The sequence below is a fragment of the Colletotrichum karsti genome (genome assembly GCF_011947395.1).
Source record: "Colletotrichum karsti strain CkLH20 chromosome Unknown Scaffold19, whole genome shotgun sequence".
In the NCBI taxonomy this organism is placed as follows: domain Eukaryota; kingdom Fungi; phylum Ascomycota; class Sordariomycetes; order Glomerellales; family Glomerellaceae; genus Colletotrichum; species Colletotrichum karsti.
Window position 1 is genome coordinate 348885 of NW_024065919.1, and position 21122 is coordinate 370006.

Consider the following 21122-nt stretch of genomic DNA (forward strand, 5'->3'; position numbering starts at 1 on the left):
GTCATCAGTCAAGCACATACGACCATACCCATTGGAGAACTCGGGATCCCGTCCGCTCTCCCTTAGATAAGCCAATGAGGGCCGGATTAGTAGTTGGGTCGGTGACGACCAGCGAATACCTGGTGTTGTATGTTTTTTGCTGTTTTTTGCTTGTTCCACATGGGTGGGAATATCGTGATGATGTTTTGAGAAGTTGTGGTGGAGTTTCTCCAGTGCTTGGGGTCCGATAACGATAAGGCACTCTGCAGGTGTGGGGGTGCCTAGCGCTTTAACCCTCCTAAGTAACCTCCAATTACGTGCCAGCAGCTACATCACAAAGTTTCCGTCCAACTTCAATCCCACTTGCGCCTCTCTGCCCAGGTTCTTTCTTGCAAGCCCTTGCACAAACAAGCAGTTTGCACGTTATCTACACATCACCAACGCTCTTCAACCTTCTTCTTCGCCAAACGATCACCATGCCGCAAGACCCAAACCTCTACGGCCAACCGCCGCCCAAGAAGCGCAAGAACAACATGTCGCTGAGCAGCTCCCTCGACTTCACCGCCCAACTCACGTCGCTCATGTCAACACCGTCCACGACGACATCCGCTCCAGCGCGATCACGTCCGTCTCGGACGAAAGACGACATCTTCAGCAGCTCCAAATCCAAACGCCGCGACGACGGCACCAAACCCGGCTCGAGCTCCGCCGATTCCAACAAGCTCAACCTGAAAGAACCCCTCGGCACCGAAGAAGAGTCGTCAAATCTCGCCCGGACGCGGCGCAAGATGGAGGAGAAGGCGCGCCTCTACGCCGCCATGAAGCGCGGCGACTACGTCCCCAAAGAAAACGAGGCCGCGCCCCTGATAGACTTTGACCGCAAATGGGCCGAGACCGAGGAGGCGCGGGGCAAGGACGGGGGGGCCTCGAGTTCCGGCTCCGACGACGATGACGGTGAGGACGATGCAGATACCAACGCCCAGGAAATCATCGAGTACGAAGACGAGTTCGGGCGTCTGCGACGGGGCACCAAGGCAGATAAGGAACGACTGGAGCGCCAACGCCGACGCGGCCTCCTAGGCGCCGAAGAGCTGGAGCGCATGTCGGCCCGGCCCGCGGCGCCGTCCAACCTGCTCTACGGCGACGCGATCCAGACGATGGCTTTCAACCCGGACGACCCGGACAAGATGGAGGAGCTGGCGCGGAAGCGCGACCGGAGCGCGACGCCGCCCGACATGAAGCACTACGACGCCGACAGCGAGATCCGCACCAAGGGCACGGGCTTCTACAAGTTCAGCAAGGACGAGGAGGTCCGGTCCAAGGAGTTCCAGAGCCTCGAGGAGGAGCGGCAGAGGACGGAGGCCGCGAGGAGGGAGCGCGAGGAGAAGAAGGAGGCGAGGCGGAGGGAGATCGAGCAGCGGCGGAAGGACGTCGAGGCGAGGAGGGCGAAGAAGTTGGCTGATAGCTTTTTGGACGGGCTTGCATCCGACATGAATGGGGGCGGCGCCACGGCCGACCAGGCACTGAACGGTCCGTCGCAATGATGCTTCACCCTGCAGGAACCTAGCTTGGAAGGTTGCCGTTCGTCTTGATCACGCAGGCACCGGGCATCATTACCATAATTCCACCTGGCCATAATGTCAGACCAGCAGTAACGGTGATGTCGACACGAAAGGCAGCAGAGGTCTGAGAGGCACCTTTGCAGCAACTTGGTCCATGAATTACGATGGCGCTAGAGTGGTTTGCAACTTCTTCATTCTTTTCACCGGTATTCTGAACTAGGACTAACAATTTTGACGTGCAAGACCAACCAAACCTGCAACATCAAGTCTTTAAATAAGTGCTAAGCCAACCCTAAAGTGCAGGTTGACTCCAAGTCCTCCTCCTTTGAAGAGGCTGTTCGGGGGCGTTTTGGCCCGTCCGTAGGTATTCCGCCAGATATATACAATCGCCAGCCTACTGCGCCAAGTAAACGACGCCCAAGATGCTCGCCCGGATAGATATCAAACAACGCCTAGATAAAGGGAAATGTAATAACACGGCTTCTTGGCCGGGGAAAGATGGTGTAGTACATGAAGCCACACAACAACGACACCGTGTTGGGGCAAGTTCGTGACGGGTGCCCGGTGCTATGTGAACCACCAGATGCACCCGCAGTCGCTCAACTGGCTTGTTCTCGCCGGCCGATCCCGTGAGACCAGGAAGCTGTCCTCGTGTATCCAGCGCTTGGAGTCGGCGATGGCCACAGTTTGCCTGTTCTCCATGATCATCACTTCCACGGGCTGGCCTTCCTCGTTCAGAACGGGAACGGTGTTTTCTCCATCGTCACATACTTCGACTTGCCGGCAGTAAGCGTTCTTGGTCTGATCGAGCGACACGCGTCGCTCCTCAAATTTGATGACCTGCGGATATGGCGGCGGCGGAGCCTTTCGTGGTCGATCAGTCGGAATTATAGTCGTGTACGTGGGAGTGGCTAGACCATGCCTCACCAAGAACGGTGTCGAAGTTGGAGGTGCCGTGGCAGCTGCCAAGGGCTTGGTCGTAGATGTGGGTTTCCGTTGATAGCTGTTGTTTTGTGCGGGATAGACGAAAACTTCGAGAAGAGTTCCCGGCCATGTGCAGATCCAAGGCCTGTCTCCGGCTTGTGCTCCCTTGATCCCCTTTCTGCTGAAGTCCCCGGATGATGGTGGTGGTCCATTCCATCTCTTCTTAGAGCTCGGCCTGGGTGTGCTGACGCCCGGGAATCTATCCTCGGCCACGATGACTGTCTTGTTGTACGTCATTTGAGCGAACCACGCCGCACCTCGGCCGGGCTCGGACGTGTCGTTGACGAGACGCATTTTCAGTGGGTCAATGATGAGAGGAGGTTGTGTTCCCCATGAGAACATGTTGAACTTGTCGTTGGAGTCGCTGTCGTTGAAAGTAGTAAGTTTTAAGGTGTAATCAGATATGGGTAGTTCGTTGGCGATTCTGGAGACGCTCATGACATAGCTAGTAAAAGGGATGTTGCAGGTCCAAGCCTGCGACTGTGTTGTGTCGTTGAAACACGTGCTTGGCGCTTGACTCGCGATCAGGGGGGGTAGGCCGAAGACGCCAATCTCCATTGACGGCAGGTCGGGCGGGAGGGTGGCCAAGGGTTTAATGTCCACTGTGGCCGTAGGAATGACGAGCGGGACAGGCTCGTCGTCTCGATTGCGACCCGGTGGTTTCTTGTGTTTGGCAAAGAAGGTGCCGATGACAGCGCCCAAGATGATACCCCTGAGAAATTGTCAGTGACTAGTCATTGAAAGGAACAGATAAGGTCAACTCACATGAGCACTAATCCGACCGCCAATAGGCAAATAGCCCAGTACGGAATCACACCGAACATTCGCCTCTTTGCCCTCTTTTGCCATTTCTTGTCTTTGCTCTCCTCGCCCTTCTCGGCGTAAGCCTCCGCAGCGGTGTTGATTTCGTGTTGGCTTGCAGTGTCCGATGTCAAAGTTCTAGAGGACATGCGGGATGGCAGGCGGAGCTCCTCCCGCGATTCGAACTCCGGATTTCTGGTGGCAAGACCGAGGCCACCGGCTCCGGGGATGGGAGCGGGTGGAACCGAAGCCGCCATGACCGTCACAACGGGTTGCGTCGGCTGTTGTTGGCCGGATGGTTGTGGTGATAGCTGCTGCTGAACAAGAGGCTGCTGTGGTTCCTGTTGTTGTGGCTGTGGCTGTGGTTGGGCTGCTTGCTGGGGCATTTCACCCGGTTGTTTCCTCGCGTAAGCTTGCTCTGGATACCTCGTGTACGGCGGGAGCTCTTCAGTGTGGCCTAGAGGACCTATCAGATCCGCCATATCCTCTCCTTCGGCGCCCATGCGTCGCTGATAGTTGTCTGAGCGCCCGAATCCGACGGGGATGTTGTCGCCCTCGTGCGTGTCAACCGGAACAGTGTTTTGTGTGTACAGAGTGTACGGATGCGTCGGGCCTCGGGGACCTGCATAGGATCGCTCCGACATGCGAGCAGTTGACGTAGTCGCTACGCTGTTGGTTCGCTGGGGATACATCTGATAGGGGTGAGACGGGCCGGAGGGACCCTCGTAGGGGCTCTCGGAGCGGATGATGGGCGACTCGGTGGAGGCGGTCGAGACGCGTGAGATGGAAGGGCCGGTCGCTTGACTGGCTGAGCCATCGTGGCGAAGGGCAAAGTTGTCGTGAGCACGAGGCGGCTTCGCGATACTCGAGGGTCGGGCGGGGGCTACAGCTCGCTGAACGGCGGGAGAGTCTCGTGACACAACCGCCGAGCCAGTCGAAGGGTTTGTAGTCGAAGAAGTGGTTGGATGGGATGCCGAGACTTGTGTTGGGCGAAAGCCATCGGAAAGGCCCATGGCGGCGGCCAGATCGTATTCATCGTCGTCACCGTCGACGGTGGTGGATTGCCTGGCCGACATCCTGAGGGAAGCCCTCCGCTCATTGCCCGCTTTGTCATGAAAGGGATCCATAGTGATGTTGTGCGATGGACAGGATTCGAATCGACGACGAGCTGCGGCGGTTTAGATGTGGTTGCACCAATCTCACAACATGGGCGTCCACCGCTGACCCGGAAGGCCCAGATCCAGTCCCAACCTCAACCCGCAGTGCCTCGATTGATTACCGCTCCGAACCAGCCGTCGCTTGAGAGAGAGAGAGTGTGAAGTGAAGGTAGGTGGATGTTCGAAAGTGAAAGCGTCTCGTGAGATTAATCGGTTTGTAGCGTGGGTAAGTGGATAGATTGAATTCGAGTGCGGGAAAGGAAACAGTATCGTCGTGGAGGAGAAAGGAAGGACAGGCAGACGAGCAGACAGTAGCGTAGGACACGGAGGGCAAGGCGAAGGAGAGAGCGAGAGGGAGCGCGGGTGCGGGTGCGGGAGGGTAATACCAGACAAGGTTGGACGATTCAGGAACAGTTTGGGTTTGGGGTCCGACACGAAGTGTCCAGGCGTGTCATTGGTGGCACCAGGAAGGGGCCCTTTTTTTTCTTCTCAGTGTACAGTACCAGACAGCGGAGGCAGGATACCCAGGGGCCGTATTCAGAAGCAACCTAGCAGCTACCTAAACCCGCTGGAGACTTTTTCTACTGCTGGAAACGACCGGGGTTGAAGAGACGGGAGGAGAGACACAGAGGCAGAAGAGCGTGAAGAGGGTGAAGAGGAGGGGGGATCCAAGAACACCGGCGCACTGGGGGGAGGGAAGAGGAAGGGAAACCGTGCCGTCTCTGGGTGCATTTGTGCTAGGAGCCCTTGACGAGGACTGGGGTTAGTAGAGAGGAGGAGGGGGGAGGAAAGTCCCGGACAGCAGAAAGAAGGAGGAAAAGATACAAGAAGATTTGGTGTTGCAGCGCAGACGATTCAAGTACCTCCTGCCAGAGATGGCTAAGTCGACGGGAGGCACGATGTACTTCGACGAGACGCTACCTACGCTACGAGCAAGGTATCTTGTATCTTGCCACCTACCACTTATGCATCAGATACCTTGCTCCTAAAAGGAAGGTCTAGCGGCAACCGGCCTTTCTAGGTAGGCGATGCCCGTGTCTGTGCCTTTGCCTGTGCCTTGACTTGAGCCTGGACCTCGAAGTGCCTTTTATCCGCTCTCCCTTGGCTGTGAAGTACGGGACATATCATTTCGATGACTCTACTTCATTCTGTAATATGACATTGATATAGTAATGTGTGCCATACAGACCAAGACACGAGAATCAACAGCTGTGGATGTGGAACGCGCTACAGAACACGATGCAGCGGGAGACAAATTGGCCCCGCTGGCGCTCCCTGGAGGTGCAGGTGCTGGTGCAGAACACCACAGCAGCATGCAGGTGCAGCAGGTACGGAACAGGTGCGCCCTGCAGGTGTTCGTTCGTGTGTGAGAACGGTGGGGATCGCAGCATTGGCGTCTGGAGTCCACAAACGCTAAGTTGAGTGAGCCCACTTCCTCTTCCTCTTCCACTTCCACTTCCACGCCTTGGGCTTAGGCTGATTCTACTCGAGTCCTCAGCCAGCCCGAAATCCACACTGGTTATTGCCGTAGTCTAAATGAGTCCGTCGTTTGTTCCGAATTGCTAGGTTGTATGTACTATGTAGACTGCTGACATCGTCATGATTCGCAAAAGCCCGAAAATACGCCAGGCCAGATTGCTGGTTAGTACGGATAGGTTCGTAAAAATAGTTGTCGTCTGTCTAGGACTGACGGGGCTGGGGCTGAATGTCATCGCCAGCAAACAGAAAGACGTGCGAAGGTAGTATGCTTGTGGCATAAGATACGTTGACATTCTGCTGTTTGATTGATTGATTCGGCGGATGGTCCTCCTCCATAGTTGTTTCCATATCCATAATGATAACGGATGGATGGACGGCATGCGGTGCGGACGGATCCCCGTAGGGTTGTAAGAGAACTCATGATCTACGCGTGTTATGACTCTTGAGCCTATTAATCCCCGGTCGTAGATAAGGTAGCCTCGACAAACAACGCTTATACTGGTGGACTTGCATGCGTCGTCCATGTGGATGAGAGTTGATATCGTCAACCAGACTCACTATAATCAGCGCCCACTGCGGGCATCATCCGCCGAGCTGGCTTGAACTAGCACGGCTGAAGTAGCATGGATTTCTGGCTTTCAGAGCATTTTTAAGACGAGACGGAGAAGGGCTCTAGGCATCCTCATCGATAAACACGGATGGCAATCAACTAGATCTGAAAACATCAAGCTACCTTAGTGAATGAGAGCAACAACAGCCAGAACCTTGACCCGGGCGATTCAGATCGATGTCCGGATACTGTAGGTAGCAAGCCGGGAGCACGTTGACGGCTTTGGAGCGGTGCTGTCACAGTAGAAGGTTTCAGATGTTTGGCAAACAGTGGGGGCCGCTTCAAGTGCCGCTGTCTTGTTTCTTTTTGCGATATGACACAAGCAATTCGGTCTCGGGGCCATTAGAGGCACCAGGACAGCATTTTCAACTTGATGCCGTTCAGCGACCGTGGGCAATGAGTCGAATAACGAAAGATGCAGAGACTCGGAAGCCAAGCACGAACACAGAAGGTCGATCTCAGTTTGCGTGCCGGCAAATATAAATGGCGCTATATCCTAAAAGAGCCTAGTGTCACGATGTTCCTGCGACGGCGGACCCTGCGGCCTCCGCCAAGAAAACAGGCATGTGGGGCCCGAAACTCAAGAACGAGGTTAACGACGAATCAAGACTAGCGTCTCACAGCAAGCTTGGCGAGCAGGCCCGGAGATACGTACCGCAGCTGAGGTAAGCAGCTCATTGGTTCTGCTCGCTGCTCTGGCTGAATTCAGATCCGGAACGAACGAATAGACGAGGTACGTACCGCTCTACCGCCTACCGCACATGTCGCACCTCGATGGTCAGCTCGTGGTGAGAGCACCCGACCCGACTCCATATCTTTTTTACCCACGCAGACGAGGCTTTCCTTTCCTATCTTACCCAATATCCTTCCATATTTCCAAGCACTTTCCATGAACCCGCCGTCCACATCGTACCCAGACGCAGCTGGTGCCGGCAGGGTTGGCTCACTTAACCAAACGGGCGGAAATGTGCCACACGAAAAACTTGGCTTTCCGTCAACCATGCACTCCCTTCTTTCTCATTCCCGCCGCCATCTCGTCCGGGAACACGGCAACTGGAACTGGATTACCGACTAAAAAGATCCGCTGTCAGCCACTTAAGGTTACCGTCTCTCACTAAGCCAACCCACACTAGTAACCTTTTAAGCCCCCTAAGGGTGAGGAAGGTTTCTATACTAAAAAGAAATAAAAACTTAATAGTAACTACTATTTACTATAACTAAATAGATAAAAACTTTAAACTTATAGAGTTATATAAAGACCTAAATAATATAAACCTTAATAGTTAAGTTAAAGCTATAAAGAGAGCTAAATTTAACTATAATTATATTATAATATAGTTAGTATTAAACTTCCTCTTATATATCTCTAAATTAAGTTAAAATGCTTTTATTTCTTATTAATAGCTTAATAGTAATAGATTTATCTATATATTAAAATATTTAAAATATTATTTTTATTCTCCCTATTAACCTATATAATCTCTACCTCCTAATAGCTACCCTTATATAAAGCTAAATAAGCTTTACTAAATAATAAGTATATAAAATTAATATAATTAAAAATATATTTAAATAGATAATAATACTATTTATATCTAAAGATATAGCTAAAGTTAACTAACTATTTAACTAATAATATATTAAGCTTCTCTAAAGACTATAACGCCTTATTTAGTATAGAGGAAATAATATTTAACTTACCTATAGGGGGTAGAAAAGGGGGTATATATATAGGCTAAGTAGTAGGGTAAAGTATAGGTAGTCTTTATATACTCTTAGTTCTAATTAATCTATAAACTTATTCCACAATTTAAAGCTAACCCACACGCACACCCAACACCCAAGGGAGCCTTGCCGACTGCCCTCTCGCACCTCACGAAGCTTTTCACGTTCCTGCAGTTCGGTCACCGATCGAAGTCTCTGAATCGCTTCCGTCCCTGACGACTGCTTCCTATTTGTTCCATCGACAGCCAGGCACGCCACACAGACTTTCCATCTGCCAACACGCTCCCGTCCGCGGTGATCCTTTGTCTCCGTCCATGGATCATTGGTCATGGCCGATGGGTCCTGGACAAGTTGGAACCCCCCATCACTACTGACTCGCTTTGCTGCCAGTTTATCAATCACGCCGGCCACTCTGGCATGTCCGATATTATTTCGTCATTACTCATTATTTAATGCTAGCCAGCGTTTAATTACCTGGACATCTTAAATAAGCTGCGCCCTCGCTTCCGGGGTTTACCGTACCCAGTCCGCAAACAATTGCGGATATTTGCAAATGCTATCTATCATAGTAGGAAACTGTAGCAGTTGGATGCTCTTACTATGCAGTATAGACGATCTGCGCTACTGGTCCAAGCGATGACCTGGTCGCCTACCCAGCAGATCTTGCTTTAAACCGCTGCGTGTTCGAGCTCGCGAGAGTCTGTTCTCTCGATCTGCGCCACCGCCGCCGCCCACTCGCCGGCGAAAGAAAAACATTTCCGATTGGCGACACGTTGAGGCTGGTAACCTTGCTTCATGTTGGTTGACACTCCGCGATCCCTAGGTGGCCTGGTACAACACTGACCGTCCCGTCTTCAGTCACGGAACGCCGCTTTCTTCAACTGCAACTGGTCGGAACCATGCACACGACTCGGGTCCACCAGACCATCGTCGGGTTTTCCAACTAACAGGTTTGCACTTGCGGGTGCTGTTCGACAAGCAGATGCCCATCACGGCAACAAGCCGAACGTTTCAACCCTGTGTTTTTTCCATCTCCTCCAGCCATGGCCACGAGATGCCCCCAGCCGGCAAAGCTCTCAAGCCAGCGTCGCAAGACATAGCAACCATGATCATGCTACACTTGCCATCTGACCACGACAACAACTATGCCGCTGCCTCTGCCGCTGCCTCTGCCGCAATCACACCACACAACGCGACCGAGATCTCTACTGTCAAATGCCAACTTTTCTTACTTCAAACCCCCGTCAGCGACCCAATCGAGTTGAGCCTCGCATTGTCAAACGCCAATCACCCATTGACGTTTCCCATCAAGTTGGTCTCTCAGCAGCCCGGAATCACGCCTTAGTAGGCAGTTCGATCCCCAACTGAGTAATGTAACGGCAACCGAGTCCCAAAGCTCAACTCCTGTACAGGTCTCCATCGATCTATGGGTTGAATCAACCTGTCACGGTAACCATACATTGCTCAACGGAACTCGATATCCTATCAATACAAGCAACCAGCACCTAACTAGGCACCAGGTAACATGACATGCATTTCTCAAACAGCAATCTCTCACCAACCAGTTAGTCCCATCACACTCACGCTTGCAGCTACAGCGGCCAGAGATGCAGATGCAGATGCAGATACGGACGCACATGTGTACATCATCCCATCATGCCCTCCAGCCCCAGTCGATGTCAGCAGCCACTTACCTGCCTGCTACGAATTACTGCGACCGCCCGGTGTTTCTCGGTGTCCGGCATGAGATGTCCTTCGTCGCACCCTGTTTTCATCGATGGTCAGCGCCATCAACGGAACGCTTTCTAGCTGGACGGGGAGCTGCGTCTGCAAGTTCGGCTACTTCACCGGGTGCCCTGGTACCAAGTTACGACAACATCTGTGGCATCTCCCTTGTTCGGTGTGACATCCCATATTTTCACGTACCTGTCATCTGGTGACCGAAAACGAGCCACAGAGGAAAAGGACTGCGATGCCTTCGATTAGTCTGCTTGAGGTTGCCGAATCCGACGCGAAGTGCACATTGGTTCAGGGCGACAGCTTGTGCATAATCCAATGGTTCGGACAAGACGAGGTCGCCGCGACGCCGTTTGAATGGCTGTCAGCAGTCGCAGCTACTGCACATCAGCTGTGTGTGTACAGCCGACTGGCTATGGATTTCTTCGGCGCCGCCCCGTTTTCATCCAGTCATCCTCGCCAGGTCAAAGACTGCACCTAAAGAATCGCGGGTTCTCGACGCTAGGATTCCGTTGGTCACCAGTTGGCTATATGTTCTGCAATCGGCAGCCTCATCCTGTTCCACACATTCGGGTTTCACGGCCAACGTGGTTGGTCGGACCGGCAGTTGGCTTCTGAGCTTGAGCGCTTAGAGCACTTCTTTCCTCTCTTCCATCGCAGCCGCTTGGCTTGCTCGCTCGTCACATAATGTGAATTGTGAGCAACGGATTGCGAACCATGCAAATGGTTGCGCTAGTTCTCACGTTCTTGCCGGTGCGGCACCAAACCAGGCCCAGACTCGGGAGAAACGTCTGGTGGCTGTCATTCCCTCCTCCTTCTCAGTCTCGGCTGCTGCTGCTGCTATTTGTTTCTTGTTCTGTTTCCCGCGTCTGTTAGGCGACATATGTGTTCAGCGGTGCAACTCGAGCGTGGTTACCTAGCCACTTGGCCTGAAAATTGCCTTGTGAGCCACTTACCACCTCGTGGTAGCTCGTGTACACTTTGAGTTGTCTCAAAAACTCTGGTTGAAACACGGTGAGTGGTCTGCATGTGGTTCAGGGCTGCGGTGGAAGGCAGGGCGAGATGCGCCGGTGTCGAAAGGTGCGAGAGGGTGTCGTGGTACCCCGCAAGAGGGGAGCACGCCGCAGCCTTGTTCCTCGACTACTTCTTACTTCTCGCCCGTTACTGGCTCGATCTCGAGTACTCCCTCCAATGCCGTGATATGGTGAGGTACAAATCAGCTTCAGTCCCCTTGCTTTTTCTTTCCGCACCTATACTTGCATATCATGCACCAACTCGCGCGGTGTGTGGTGGTGCATGGGATCAAGTCCGTTTGCTTCTTCCTCCCTCCCACCGAGCCGTGCACCAAGATGCATCAAGATGAGGCGAGCAGCATCGAACCAAGCCGTGGACTCGCTCGCGGCCACGCTCGTTTCTCCCCCGCCTGCAGGGAGGAGTGCAACAAGTATTTGAGAGGCCTCATCCCAAGAATCCGCTGCTCGTTTCTCGCTTTCTCGTTGCTTGCTCCGTCTCTTCCTCGGTGATCAACAAACTCATCTCGTCTTGGAAGGAGCTTGGCCCAGACCTCTACATCTATTCCCCCTCCCCAATCGCCCCTTTGCTCTGCGTCATAGCACGGGCAGCTCCTTTTCGTCCCGTCGCTCTCCTGCATAGAGTGCCTTTACTGCATCTACTGCATCTGCCTCCGCTCCTGCTCTTGCTCCTACCGAGGGCCATTGGAATAAACTTTCTCTCACGTTGTCCCGCATTGCATACAGCAGGCATGCCTCGTTCATCCTACTCAGGGAACTCCCGGTCGTCGTCGAGGTCCTCGTCGGCATCGTCTTCGCGCTCGGGAAGTTCCAAGAAGTCGAGATCCTCCCAAGTCTCCCACTCCACCATCAAGAGCGACCACTGGGCCGTCTCCTTCATGAAATGGACCACCGGCGCCCCCCTCGGCAAGCCCCTGGCCCTGCGAAGGACCGAGGTGAACTATGACGACTGGGATCAGTTCGACGACAGCGCCACCATGTGGAGCGATGCGTCCTCGTCGTCGTGCTCGTACGCCTGGGTGACCCCGAGATTCGATGACAGCATCTCCGTCATCGCGGGCCGGCCCAGCAGCCGGTCCTCTCGCCGGTCGTCCTCCCGGAGGGAACACCACCACCGGCCGCGGACCCCACCCCGGTTCCCCCCGCCGCCTCCCGCTTGGCATCAGCCGCCGCCACCTCCGGGTCCTCCTTTCGGACACAACGCCGGGCACCCGCCGCCACCACCGTTCGTGCCGCCTCAGCCGGCATTCTACGACGAGGAAGACTACGACGAAGGCGATGACGACGAGTACGACGACGGCGAGGACTACCAGCAACAGCCTGCGTTCCATCAAATGCCTCCCCCACCCCCTCCTCCGCCAATGGGCGGTGGCGGCGGTGCTGCACCCTTCATCAATATCAGTGGTGGCGGCGGTGGCTCTCGCAAGTATGAGGATTGGTCGGACTGATTGCGTTTTCACCTTGTTGATGGCCATTTATCACAAGCAACTTGTGTTTGGAGTGGGTGTACAACTGTTTTTCTTCGGCGCACACGGCGGTAATCTTGTCTCGGCGTTCAAACAAAGCTTCACCACCCCTTACTTACTGGGGCCCCGGAACATAGAAGGGAACAACAGAACCTTCACGGCGGGGTGGTGGTGGTCTAATGACTTACGACATTTAGTAACGATATCATGAGAGAGTGAGAGCTCAGATACTCTAGGGCAGACAGAATACTTAATCACGCCTGATCAAGAGTCCATGAGCTATTGTGAAGTGCATTCGTCTAGTCTGCCATGAAACCTTGGAAAAGGTAATCATAGCATCGAGATCCTCTCAACGCCACTCTGTTGATTCTCAGATGGCAGCAACAACAGTCACACCTTCTTCGACAGCCCTGAAAGTTTCGATCAAACAACGTATTTTAGGGACTCGAAATTTTACGCTGGCTATGATGTGAAAAAGAGGGTTCAGTGACCGACTGTATCATTGCTGTCTTGTAATGACGATGTCAACCTCCACAACCCAGGACCATGGCTGCCTTGGAAACCATCAAAGAAACCCTTTTAATTACTCATTTGGTATATGATTTTTTGCTACGTAGTTATGACGTGCCGAATGAGTGTAGAAAGAAGGGTCAGCTAACAAGCTGGATTACTACCGCCGTCATAGAAGGAGCGTCAAACTTCATCTTTCAAAAGAGACCTCAGACCCGAGAAAAAGCTGCAAGTACAGAATTTAAGCTTCAACCTCTACTTTAAACTCATCCATCTTCCCCAAAGATCGATTTCGTGCGTCATTCGGCGAGGCCGCTGTAGGTTAAGCTTAGCGGGGTGGCTGAGCCCGGACGTCTCTAGCCACAGATTGGCCTCAACGGCCTTGACCTCCGTCTACCGCGCTCCACCTGGCGAACCACCTCATCTCCAGGCAGCTGCGGCTCCGGCACCGCCTTACTGGCTGCATGACCGCATTGCCTGAGTTACGATTCCTAGTTAGGTTCGGTTCACAAGTGAACGGCAATTCCCAAGTCCTAAAACCCCATCCTTCATTCGTCCTTTTGGCGAGACGGGCCACAAAAGAAGACCTTACAGGATGACTGCAGTTCATCTCCTTCCCAGATTGGTCATTCTTTCGAGGGACTTTAGCAAGACAAAAAGTACGGATACAGGTTAGCATTAGCATACCTTCCTTAATTACCTTCTGGCATATCGCTCCTTCGTTCGGGGCCCGCCAAACCCGTTCGTTCCACTTCTGGACCACTAGTCACCGCCCTAAGCAGGCAGTCGTAAATCCCAAAGCTGCGGTTAACGTAGGACTACCTTGCCTTGATATCTTGATTAGTCCTAACCGTGGCAGTGAACTATAGTGCGTACGCATGTCTTTCACGCAGAATAACCATGTCTGTGTTTTTTCCCGATTCACCGTCCCTAGTCCTTTTCGGAAAATGAGTCAAATGCCGGCGATCGTATATGGCGGCCTCAAGCGGACGGAGCCTGCCTAAATGCGACGTCATTGGATAGATTGGAGCCTCGGAGGAGGCGTCCATCTTGCATAGTGGCTTGTCTGCCTTACTGGCCGAGCTGAGGTCACGAACCACACGCTTGATGAGCTGGCTGGCTGCCTCCTCTGCATCGTGCCTGCAGTCAGACAGACTTGCCGTCGAATATATAGCGCAGCCTGCCTCCGTTCACCAACTTGACTTATTCTGTCACTCACCACGAACTCCTGGGTTCTCTCCTCGTTCGAACAGACGACTTCTCTCAGAGTGTTCCATAGACCCTGTATCGCGCCCTTTCAACAAATAGTATTTATAAGAGGCTTCGGACCCGTCACCATTCCCTTCCTATTTGAGCTGGCCTCTTTCATCAACATCATCCAAGCCATGGAATTCTCTCAGTCGTCCGCTTGTGCGGACCCGATGAACACCTCCGAGTCGGTCGCGCAAGCGCCGCCTCAAATGCAGCTGCTGGACTTCTTCTTCCCCGGCTTCAGCGTCTTCTCAACGGCGTTCCAGAAGTACCTCGGCATCGACTTGAACGTCTACATCCCTCTGGTCATCCTCTGCGGCGGGGCGACGTTCGCATGGCGCTACTTCAGCGACTACCTCTGGGAAAAGATTGACACCTACCTCATGTCCACCGTTGAAGTCCGGACGGATGACGAGATCTACGTGAGTCCAATCCCTAAAAATCCCAAGAGACGAGAGAATCGCGTTCCTAACGTTCAACTCAGAACATCTTGATGTCTTGGGTCGCCGCGCAACGCTTCGCCAAGAACTCTCGACGTTTCGTCGTCAACACCAACTTGAACTCCCGCTCGTGGTTCCTCTGGCGCTGGGACGAGGACGACGAGGAGGACAACGACTCCGCCGACATGTCTTCCGAGCCGGGCCCCAAGAAGAAGCCCCTGGCCTACACGCCTAGTTTCGGGAGCCACACCTTCTGGTACCGCGGCCACCTCCTCCTCTTCAAGCGCAGCCAGAACCAGCAGCAGGCGTCCCTCATGATGGTCAGCGAGCGCGAGGAGATCAGCGTCTCCTGCTTCGGCCGCAACCCCTGGATCCTCAAGGAGCTGCTGCAGGAGGCCCGCGCCGAGTATCTCAAGAAGGACTCCCAGAAGACCATGATCTACCGCGGTAGTACCCGCGCGGGCACCACGGAGCCGTCGTGGCAGAGGTGCATGGCGCGCACGTCACGGCCTTTCTCGACTGTCATTCTGAACGAGAAGACCAAGAAGGAGCTGGTGGCTGACGTCGCAGATTACCTATCCCCCGCAACGCGCCGGTGGTACTCAAACCGCGGCATTCCCTGGAGACGCGGCTACCTGCTGACCGGTCCTCCCGGAACTGGCAAGTCTTCCCTTTCGCTTGCTCTGGCTGGATTCTTTAAGATGAGAATCTACATTGTAAGCTTGAACTCCATCTCAGCCAACGAGGAGAACCTCGCCAGCCTCTTCGCCGAGCTTCCCCGGCGGTGTGTGGTTCTACTCGAGGATATCGACACCGCCGGCCTCACACACACGAGAGAAGAGACCGGAACCGCGGACGCCTCCGACGCCAAGGAAGGTTCGGGAGACATGGTCCCCGGACAGATTACCCCCGGCAACGGCACCACGACGACCAGCAGCAGGCTGTCACTGTCTGGCCTGCTGAACATCTTGGACGGCGTTGCCAGCCAGGAGGGTCGCGTGCTGATCATGACGACAAATCACATGGAGAAGCTCGACAAAGCGCTCATCCGGCCCGGCCGCGTGGACCAGATCGTCAAGTTCACTCTTGCGGACGAGGAGATTATCGGAGCCATCTTCCGCGCCATCTTTGCCCCTCTCGAGGGCGACGAGAACGAGGAACAGCCCAAGTCTCTCGAGAGCCCCGAGGTCGAGAAGGCGCTTGCCGAGCAGGAGGCCGCGCGGAAAGAGGAGATCAGGTCGAGGGTCGACGAGCTGTCGAAGGACTTCGTCGCCAAGATCCCCGCCCACGAGTTCAGCCCCGCCGAGATCCAGGGTTTCTTGATGAAGCACAAGCGCAGCGCCGAGAACGCGGTGGCGGGCGCTGCGGACTGGGTGATCGAGACGCGCAAGGAGAAGAAGGAGAAGGAGCTCAGAGCCGCCGAGGAGAAGCGCAAGGAGGAGGCCAAGAAGAAGGAAGAGGAAGAGAAGAAGCGCAAGGAGGAAGAGGAAGAGAAGAAGAAGCAGGAGGAGGAGAAGAAAAAGACCGAGAAGGAGCGCAAGAAGCACAAGAAGCATAAGAAGAGCAGGCGCAGCAAGGAGGAGTCGGAGTCTTCCGACTCGGACTCGGGATCCGACGCCGAGCCGGAATCCGCAGCCGCCCCCGTCGCGGTCACCGTGACGGTCACGGCGGCGGCGGAGAACAAGGAGTCGGGCGGCACGGTCCCGGTAGTGGTGTCGGACGGAGTCAAGGCCGAGGGTGGAGGCGACGAGACGAGCCGAAAGCGAGACTCGGGCTACGGTACTCCAGTGGAGATTTGAGTTGCATTGAGGGCACTGGAGTATTGAGTATGAGTGCGCCTCTTTTGGCAAGTGGGAAGTGCATTGACTGGCGTTTGGGGGGATTGGATGACTGGCTTGAAGGATGGGGATATCCGAGAGACGACCGCGGTGTCCTTGTCACAGCGTTTCCCTTCCGTCATTGTACCTTGAGCTGTTCCTCCAAGAACAAGCTCGTTCTTGAATGATACCTATGTAGCCCAATGAAGTATGTTCATCGCAATGGGGATGTGAACATGAACTAGGTCCATGGCCAAAGGAAAGTGAGACGTTTCAACGGCGTCCACGACGGGCTTATTAGCCCAGTGCTAGTGTTGAGGACTAATACCGGCCTCTACCGCAACCGAACTAGCTGACTGCTGTCATTGTCCGCTGGTTGGGTTCGCCAAAACAACCTAGAGTAGCTCTCGTACGAACCCCTAAAACGTGTCTCAGAGCCCCGAGGCGGCGCGCATAAGGAAGCTTGGATAGCTTTCGCGGAGGATGACGGCACAGCTTCGCAGGTGTGTGTGTGCTCTTCTGGACGGTGCTGTGCGGGATAAGGCAGGCCAGGCAGTGAGTGTTTGTCACCTCGCTCACACGTCTGGTCCGAACGATGGAACGAGAAAAGGGAGGATGGATGGCCCTAGGTGCAGCTGAGGTCAGAGTCATTTTTTTCTTCTTCTTCTTACCCTCGGGGCCCCGAGGAGGCGAGCGGTTTCTTTGGATGACGGTCCAAGGACGCTCAGTCTGTGCCAAGCCTGCGATGGTTGTCGTGCGGCGCAGTGCGGGTAGCGCGTGTTGGAATATTTTCTCTGAGGTAGGCTTATTTACCCGAACAGAAGACAAGCCGGCAAAGGAACGTGTGAGGCAGAGGTCCCGATGCGAGCCCGATGCCGATGCCGTTGCGGGTTATGACGAACGAGGGCAAAAGAATTTTTTTTCTTGGTTTTGGATGTTGTTACACTCGGTCGAAGCGGCTCGGATTTCGAGCAGGAAGTTACTTACTCTGGGGGTGAAGTTCGGAACGAGTAATAAAGTGTGCCGGAGGCAGGCAGATGGAAAGGTACTTGGCCACGAGCAGACCGAGGTACCCCGATGATGAGGGGGAAATCTGCGTCTCTAACGGGGGGTTGATCTCTCCTCTAAGGGGTGGGTAACTCCGAGTGCCGTGTCCGCGAGATCACATCGCGAAATGGTTCAGTGGAAGTCAGAAGAAGAGGGGCCAGGTCTCGGAGCCCCGATGCGGCGCTTCGAAGCCGAAACGAGCGGGATGAATGGTGAAGGTAGAGACGATCCACGGAGGGGGGCTGCTCTGGATGGAGGGGGTCGCAAGGGTACATTCTTACGTACAACACGGCCGAAGAAGGCGCAGTCGTAGGTAGTGTTGTAACAGGTTGGTATTTCTCCAGCTGCACAGGGGGGGCTGACTGAAAGTCGATGAGGCCATTGATGATGATGCTGTGCCGCCGGGATAAGACATTTGACGGATTAGAGACTGTGAATGTCGTCGTCTTGGAGAGTTGAGTGAGGTCGTCAGTTTGTCAGCTCAGCTACGCAGGGTGCCTTAGGGTGTTGATATCACCATGGCGGGAGAGCTCAGCCACGATTGAATACGCATACCAAGACCGATGCGCGTCCAGATGTATCACGTCGCGCACTTTTGTCTTGGGAAATATGCTGCGCAAAGAGCAAAGAGCATAGAGCAAGTTTGAGGTTGAGGAGGTTGCGGTGGCTGGCGTCTGTCTGCTTTGCTCGAGAGAAGTTCTATCACTTGTCCTTCTTCCCTAGGACTTGATTTTTTTTCTCTGCAGGTGCCTGGCTGGGCCGCTGAGATGCTGTAAAAGGTACGTACCCGACGTCCGCTGTGCATGAATCCCTGTAGCCAATGAAATCTCAGAAACCGGGCGGCGCTAGTCCGGATCTCGCCTGAATAATGGGGCCACATGCAGAAACCTTGAAGCATCTCATAGCGGAGAGGACGTGGAAGGGAAGATTCACACCTCGCCTGGTGTTTGGACAAAACAAAAGTAGGACTGACTTAAGGTAGGAAATGCCTGACTTTTGGGATGACGGTCAGTGAGTTAGATGCCTTCGTCTCACCAGCCAAAACACTATCCCATCATGCGCCGCGATCTTTCCGCAGCGGACGGACCTCGTTGACAACCTAACCTCGACAGTCAGAAAGATGCCTAACGCAGTAAGAGGGCAAAGATGATGGCGAGCGGAAAGATCATCATCACGAGGGGGGCGGGGTTTATTCGCAATGGCCTGAGTGAGGTCAGCGTCAACATCATCTAACTACGACGTGGCATACCATGACCCTGACCCCTCAGCTCTCAGAATCACCGCAATGTGTGATGTCTGGCGGAGCTTCAGCATCACACCCGTCGAGCGTCATTCGCTGCTGATGGCTATGTTCGGGACCTGGCCCGCCGCTGTCTTGTCTTGTTTTCGAAGAGAGTGAGGTGACCTCGACGCCGGCGTCATGGACGAAACAGAGACTCGGGGCCGCTAAGCCCAAATGCAGAACGCACGCGGCGGGTTTGATGCGGACTGCGGCTTTCGTGCGGTGCGGCCTTTTTTCCTCTTCCCTGGTTTTTCTCTCTCTCCGCCATGTAACATCGTCGACCTATGGCATACTGCGGAAGGCTGTTCTCGAAGAACCAAGATGCGAGAACGGCCCGTCCAGTGGACCCCCCAATATGGAACGTGAAGAATCGCGCCCACAAAGTACATGCCCTACTACGTTATCAAGTACCTTTTCCAAACCACCTCGAGCCCTTGGCTCCTTCGACCCTGGCTTCTGCGGTGTCTGGCGATGGGGTACGGTTTCGCCATCTGAGTCGACGGGCCACATGCCTAGGGAAAACTCGGAAGGCAGAGAGAGGCTGGAGAGGATTTACGCCGACGAACACGAGGGAATAAGTCAGATCGCAGGTACCGGCGGTTAACAGCGCTGTCTGCCCAGATCTGCGCAATACCGGGCTTGCTGATGAATACTAGGGGGGAGATGGACTGCAATCTTCGTGTTCCACCGTTACCTGTTCACCCGTTTTGCCCTGGCCAGCTTGCGAACCCAAACATCCAAAGGCGCGGACAAACATGTATGCCCAGCTTGAAGAACTGCAGAATGACGGGTAGACAAACAAGCAACCGGGACCGACAACCCGGAAGGCATGAACTGCGGTGCGGTGATTTGTCCAAAATTGCGAGCCCTGACTGAAGTAAGGGCAGGTAATGGTAGATGGACAGTACATTGAGTCTCGGTATGATGTAGACAAGAACCCCTCCAAAGAACCCCTCCAGATCCAGATGGGCCACTGATTGATAAGGTACTTTGCTTTTTGACGGGCAGCTCGTCCCGGCCCACCACCCACCACCTTACCACTGCGACCCACTGGGGGTGTTCCGATCAAATTGAGGGTCGAAATGCAAAAGAAAAAAAAGAGTGAGCGACGGGAGTGTTGACTGCTGGTAGGTTGACTGTTGAGCGGCGCGACAATTACCTGTACGGGTGTATTGTACGGAGTACCTTGCCTAGCTGGTCCTGGTTTGATAAGATTTCCTCTCTCCACACACACAAACACGGGCACCTCCACGCCAAAACACACGGCCCACGGCGGCATCTCGAACCTGTTGATGTTACTGAAGTAGTTGCTCATTTGCCTTTACTTCTAGATGGCCAGGGCCTTTCAGAATGGTAGGGAGCAGCAAACTCAGTCACCAGCCATCTTCTTCCTTTGTTGCGCTTTTACCCTTACCCTCGGGCAAGCCACCAACCACCACGCGGCAGCAAGAAGACGCATGCGATAAGCATGGCGAGGACACTGCACGGCAAGGGACGTCTGACGTTGGACGTTGGACGTTGTGTTGGCAGGGCAAGATGTCGCCAGCTGGGTAAGGATTGCCAGCTGAGCAGGGCCTGCGATCCTCCGGGTCCGATGCGCCGGACAGGGCACATCTAACCCGTTAAACAGATGTCTTCTCACAACGTTGGGAATTTGCTATGCTCTCATCTATGCTCTGCTCTGCTCTCAGCTCTACTCCGCTGTGCCGCGCCAAGTTGCGACATGACGGAAGATACCTTAGCAAGCAGGTGCCAGATTCGGGCCAAGACCACGGTCCAGACGGTCAATGTCCAGGGCAGGTCCCTGGGGTACGGATACTTCTGAGGTATCCGAAGAGCATGAGGAAGTCGAGAAAGCTCCGTACGGTCTCCGGCTGGCTTGGAAGCTGTCTGCGCAGAGACGGAACAGCGTGAGAGATAGAGGGGACTGAGACAGCACAATGCCTCCTCCGGCGGGAAGAAAGAAGGAATTCAGAAGCAAAAGAAGAACGGCTGGTCATTCTTCAAACCCTTCATCGGGCTGGGCATCAGCAGTTAGTTAGCTTCGAGTTTCCACGATATGTGCGCACACTCCCCTTCTTCCCACAAGCCACCGCTCCGTCACTTTACTATGGTAAGGTACCTACCTAAACTCACACATGCACAACACACGCTGCTGAAGCCGCCGCGTGTGCTGGTCCTGAACTCCAGACTTCCAATGAGGCTTCAGACTTCTGATTTTTGAGGCAAAGTACCATGGGTGGT

General features: G+C 54.2%; 4 protein-coding genes across 4 annotated transcripts; 3 read left to right on the forward strand and 1 right to left on the reverse strand.

The window, feature by feature from the left end:
* Positions 1-455: 455 nt before the first annotated feature.
* CkaCkLH20_06451 (uncharacterized protein) lies at positions 456-1523 on the forward strand (the record flags this gene model as incomplete). Its single annotated transcript, XM_038889168.1, has 1 exon — positions 456-1523. The coding sequence occupies one exon, from the start codon at positions 456-458 to the stop codon at positions 1521-1523; it is 1068 nt and encodes a 355-aa protein (XP_038745466.1).
* A 585-nt stretch (positions 1524-2108) lies between these two features.
* CkaCkLH20_06452 (uncharacterized protein) lies at positions 2109-4453 on the reverse strand (the record flags this gene model as incomplete). Its single annotated transcript, XM_038889169.1, has 2 exons — positions 2109-3237; positions 3291-4453. 2 exons carry the CDS (start codon positions 4451-4453, stop codon positions 2109-2111), a joined length of 2292 nt encoding a protein of 763 aa, XP_038745467.1.
* Positions 4454-11796: 7343 nt separating this feature from the next.
* Positions 11797-12513, forward strand: CkaCkLH20_06453 (uncharacterized protein; the record flags this gene model as incomplete). The annotated part of the gene is made up of 1 exon (XM_038889170.1): positions 11797-12513. One exon carries the CDS (start codon positions 11797-11799, stop codon positions 12511-12513), a length of 717 nt encoding a protein of 238 aa, XP_038745468.1.
* Positions 12514-14426: 1913 nt separating this feature from the next.
* On the forward strand, positions 14427-16531 carry CkaCkLH20_06454 (uncharacterized protein; the record flags this gene model as incomplete). Its single annotated transcript, XM_038889171.1, has 2 exons — positions 14427-14714; positions 14777-16531. The coding sequence occupies 2 exons, from the start codon at positions 14427-14429 to the stop codon at positions 16529-16531; spliced, it is 2043 nt and encodes a 680-aa protein (XP_038745469.1).
* Between the last annotated feature and the right edge of the window lie 4591 nt (positions 16532-21122).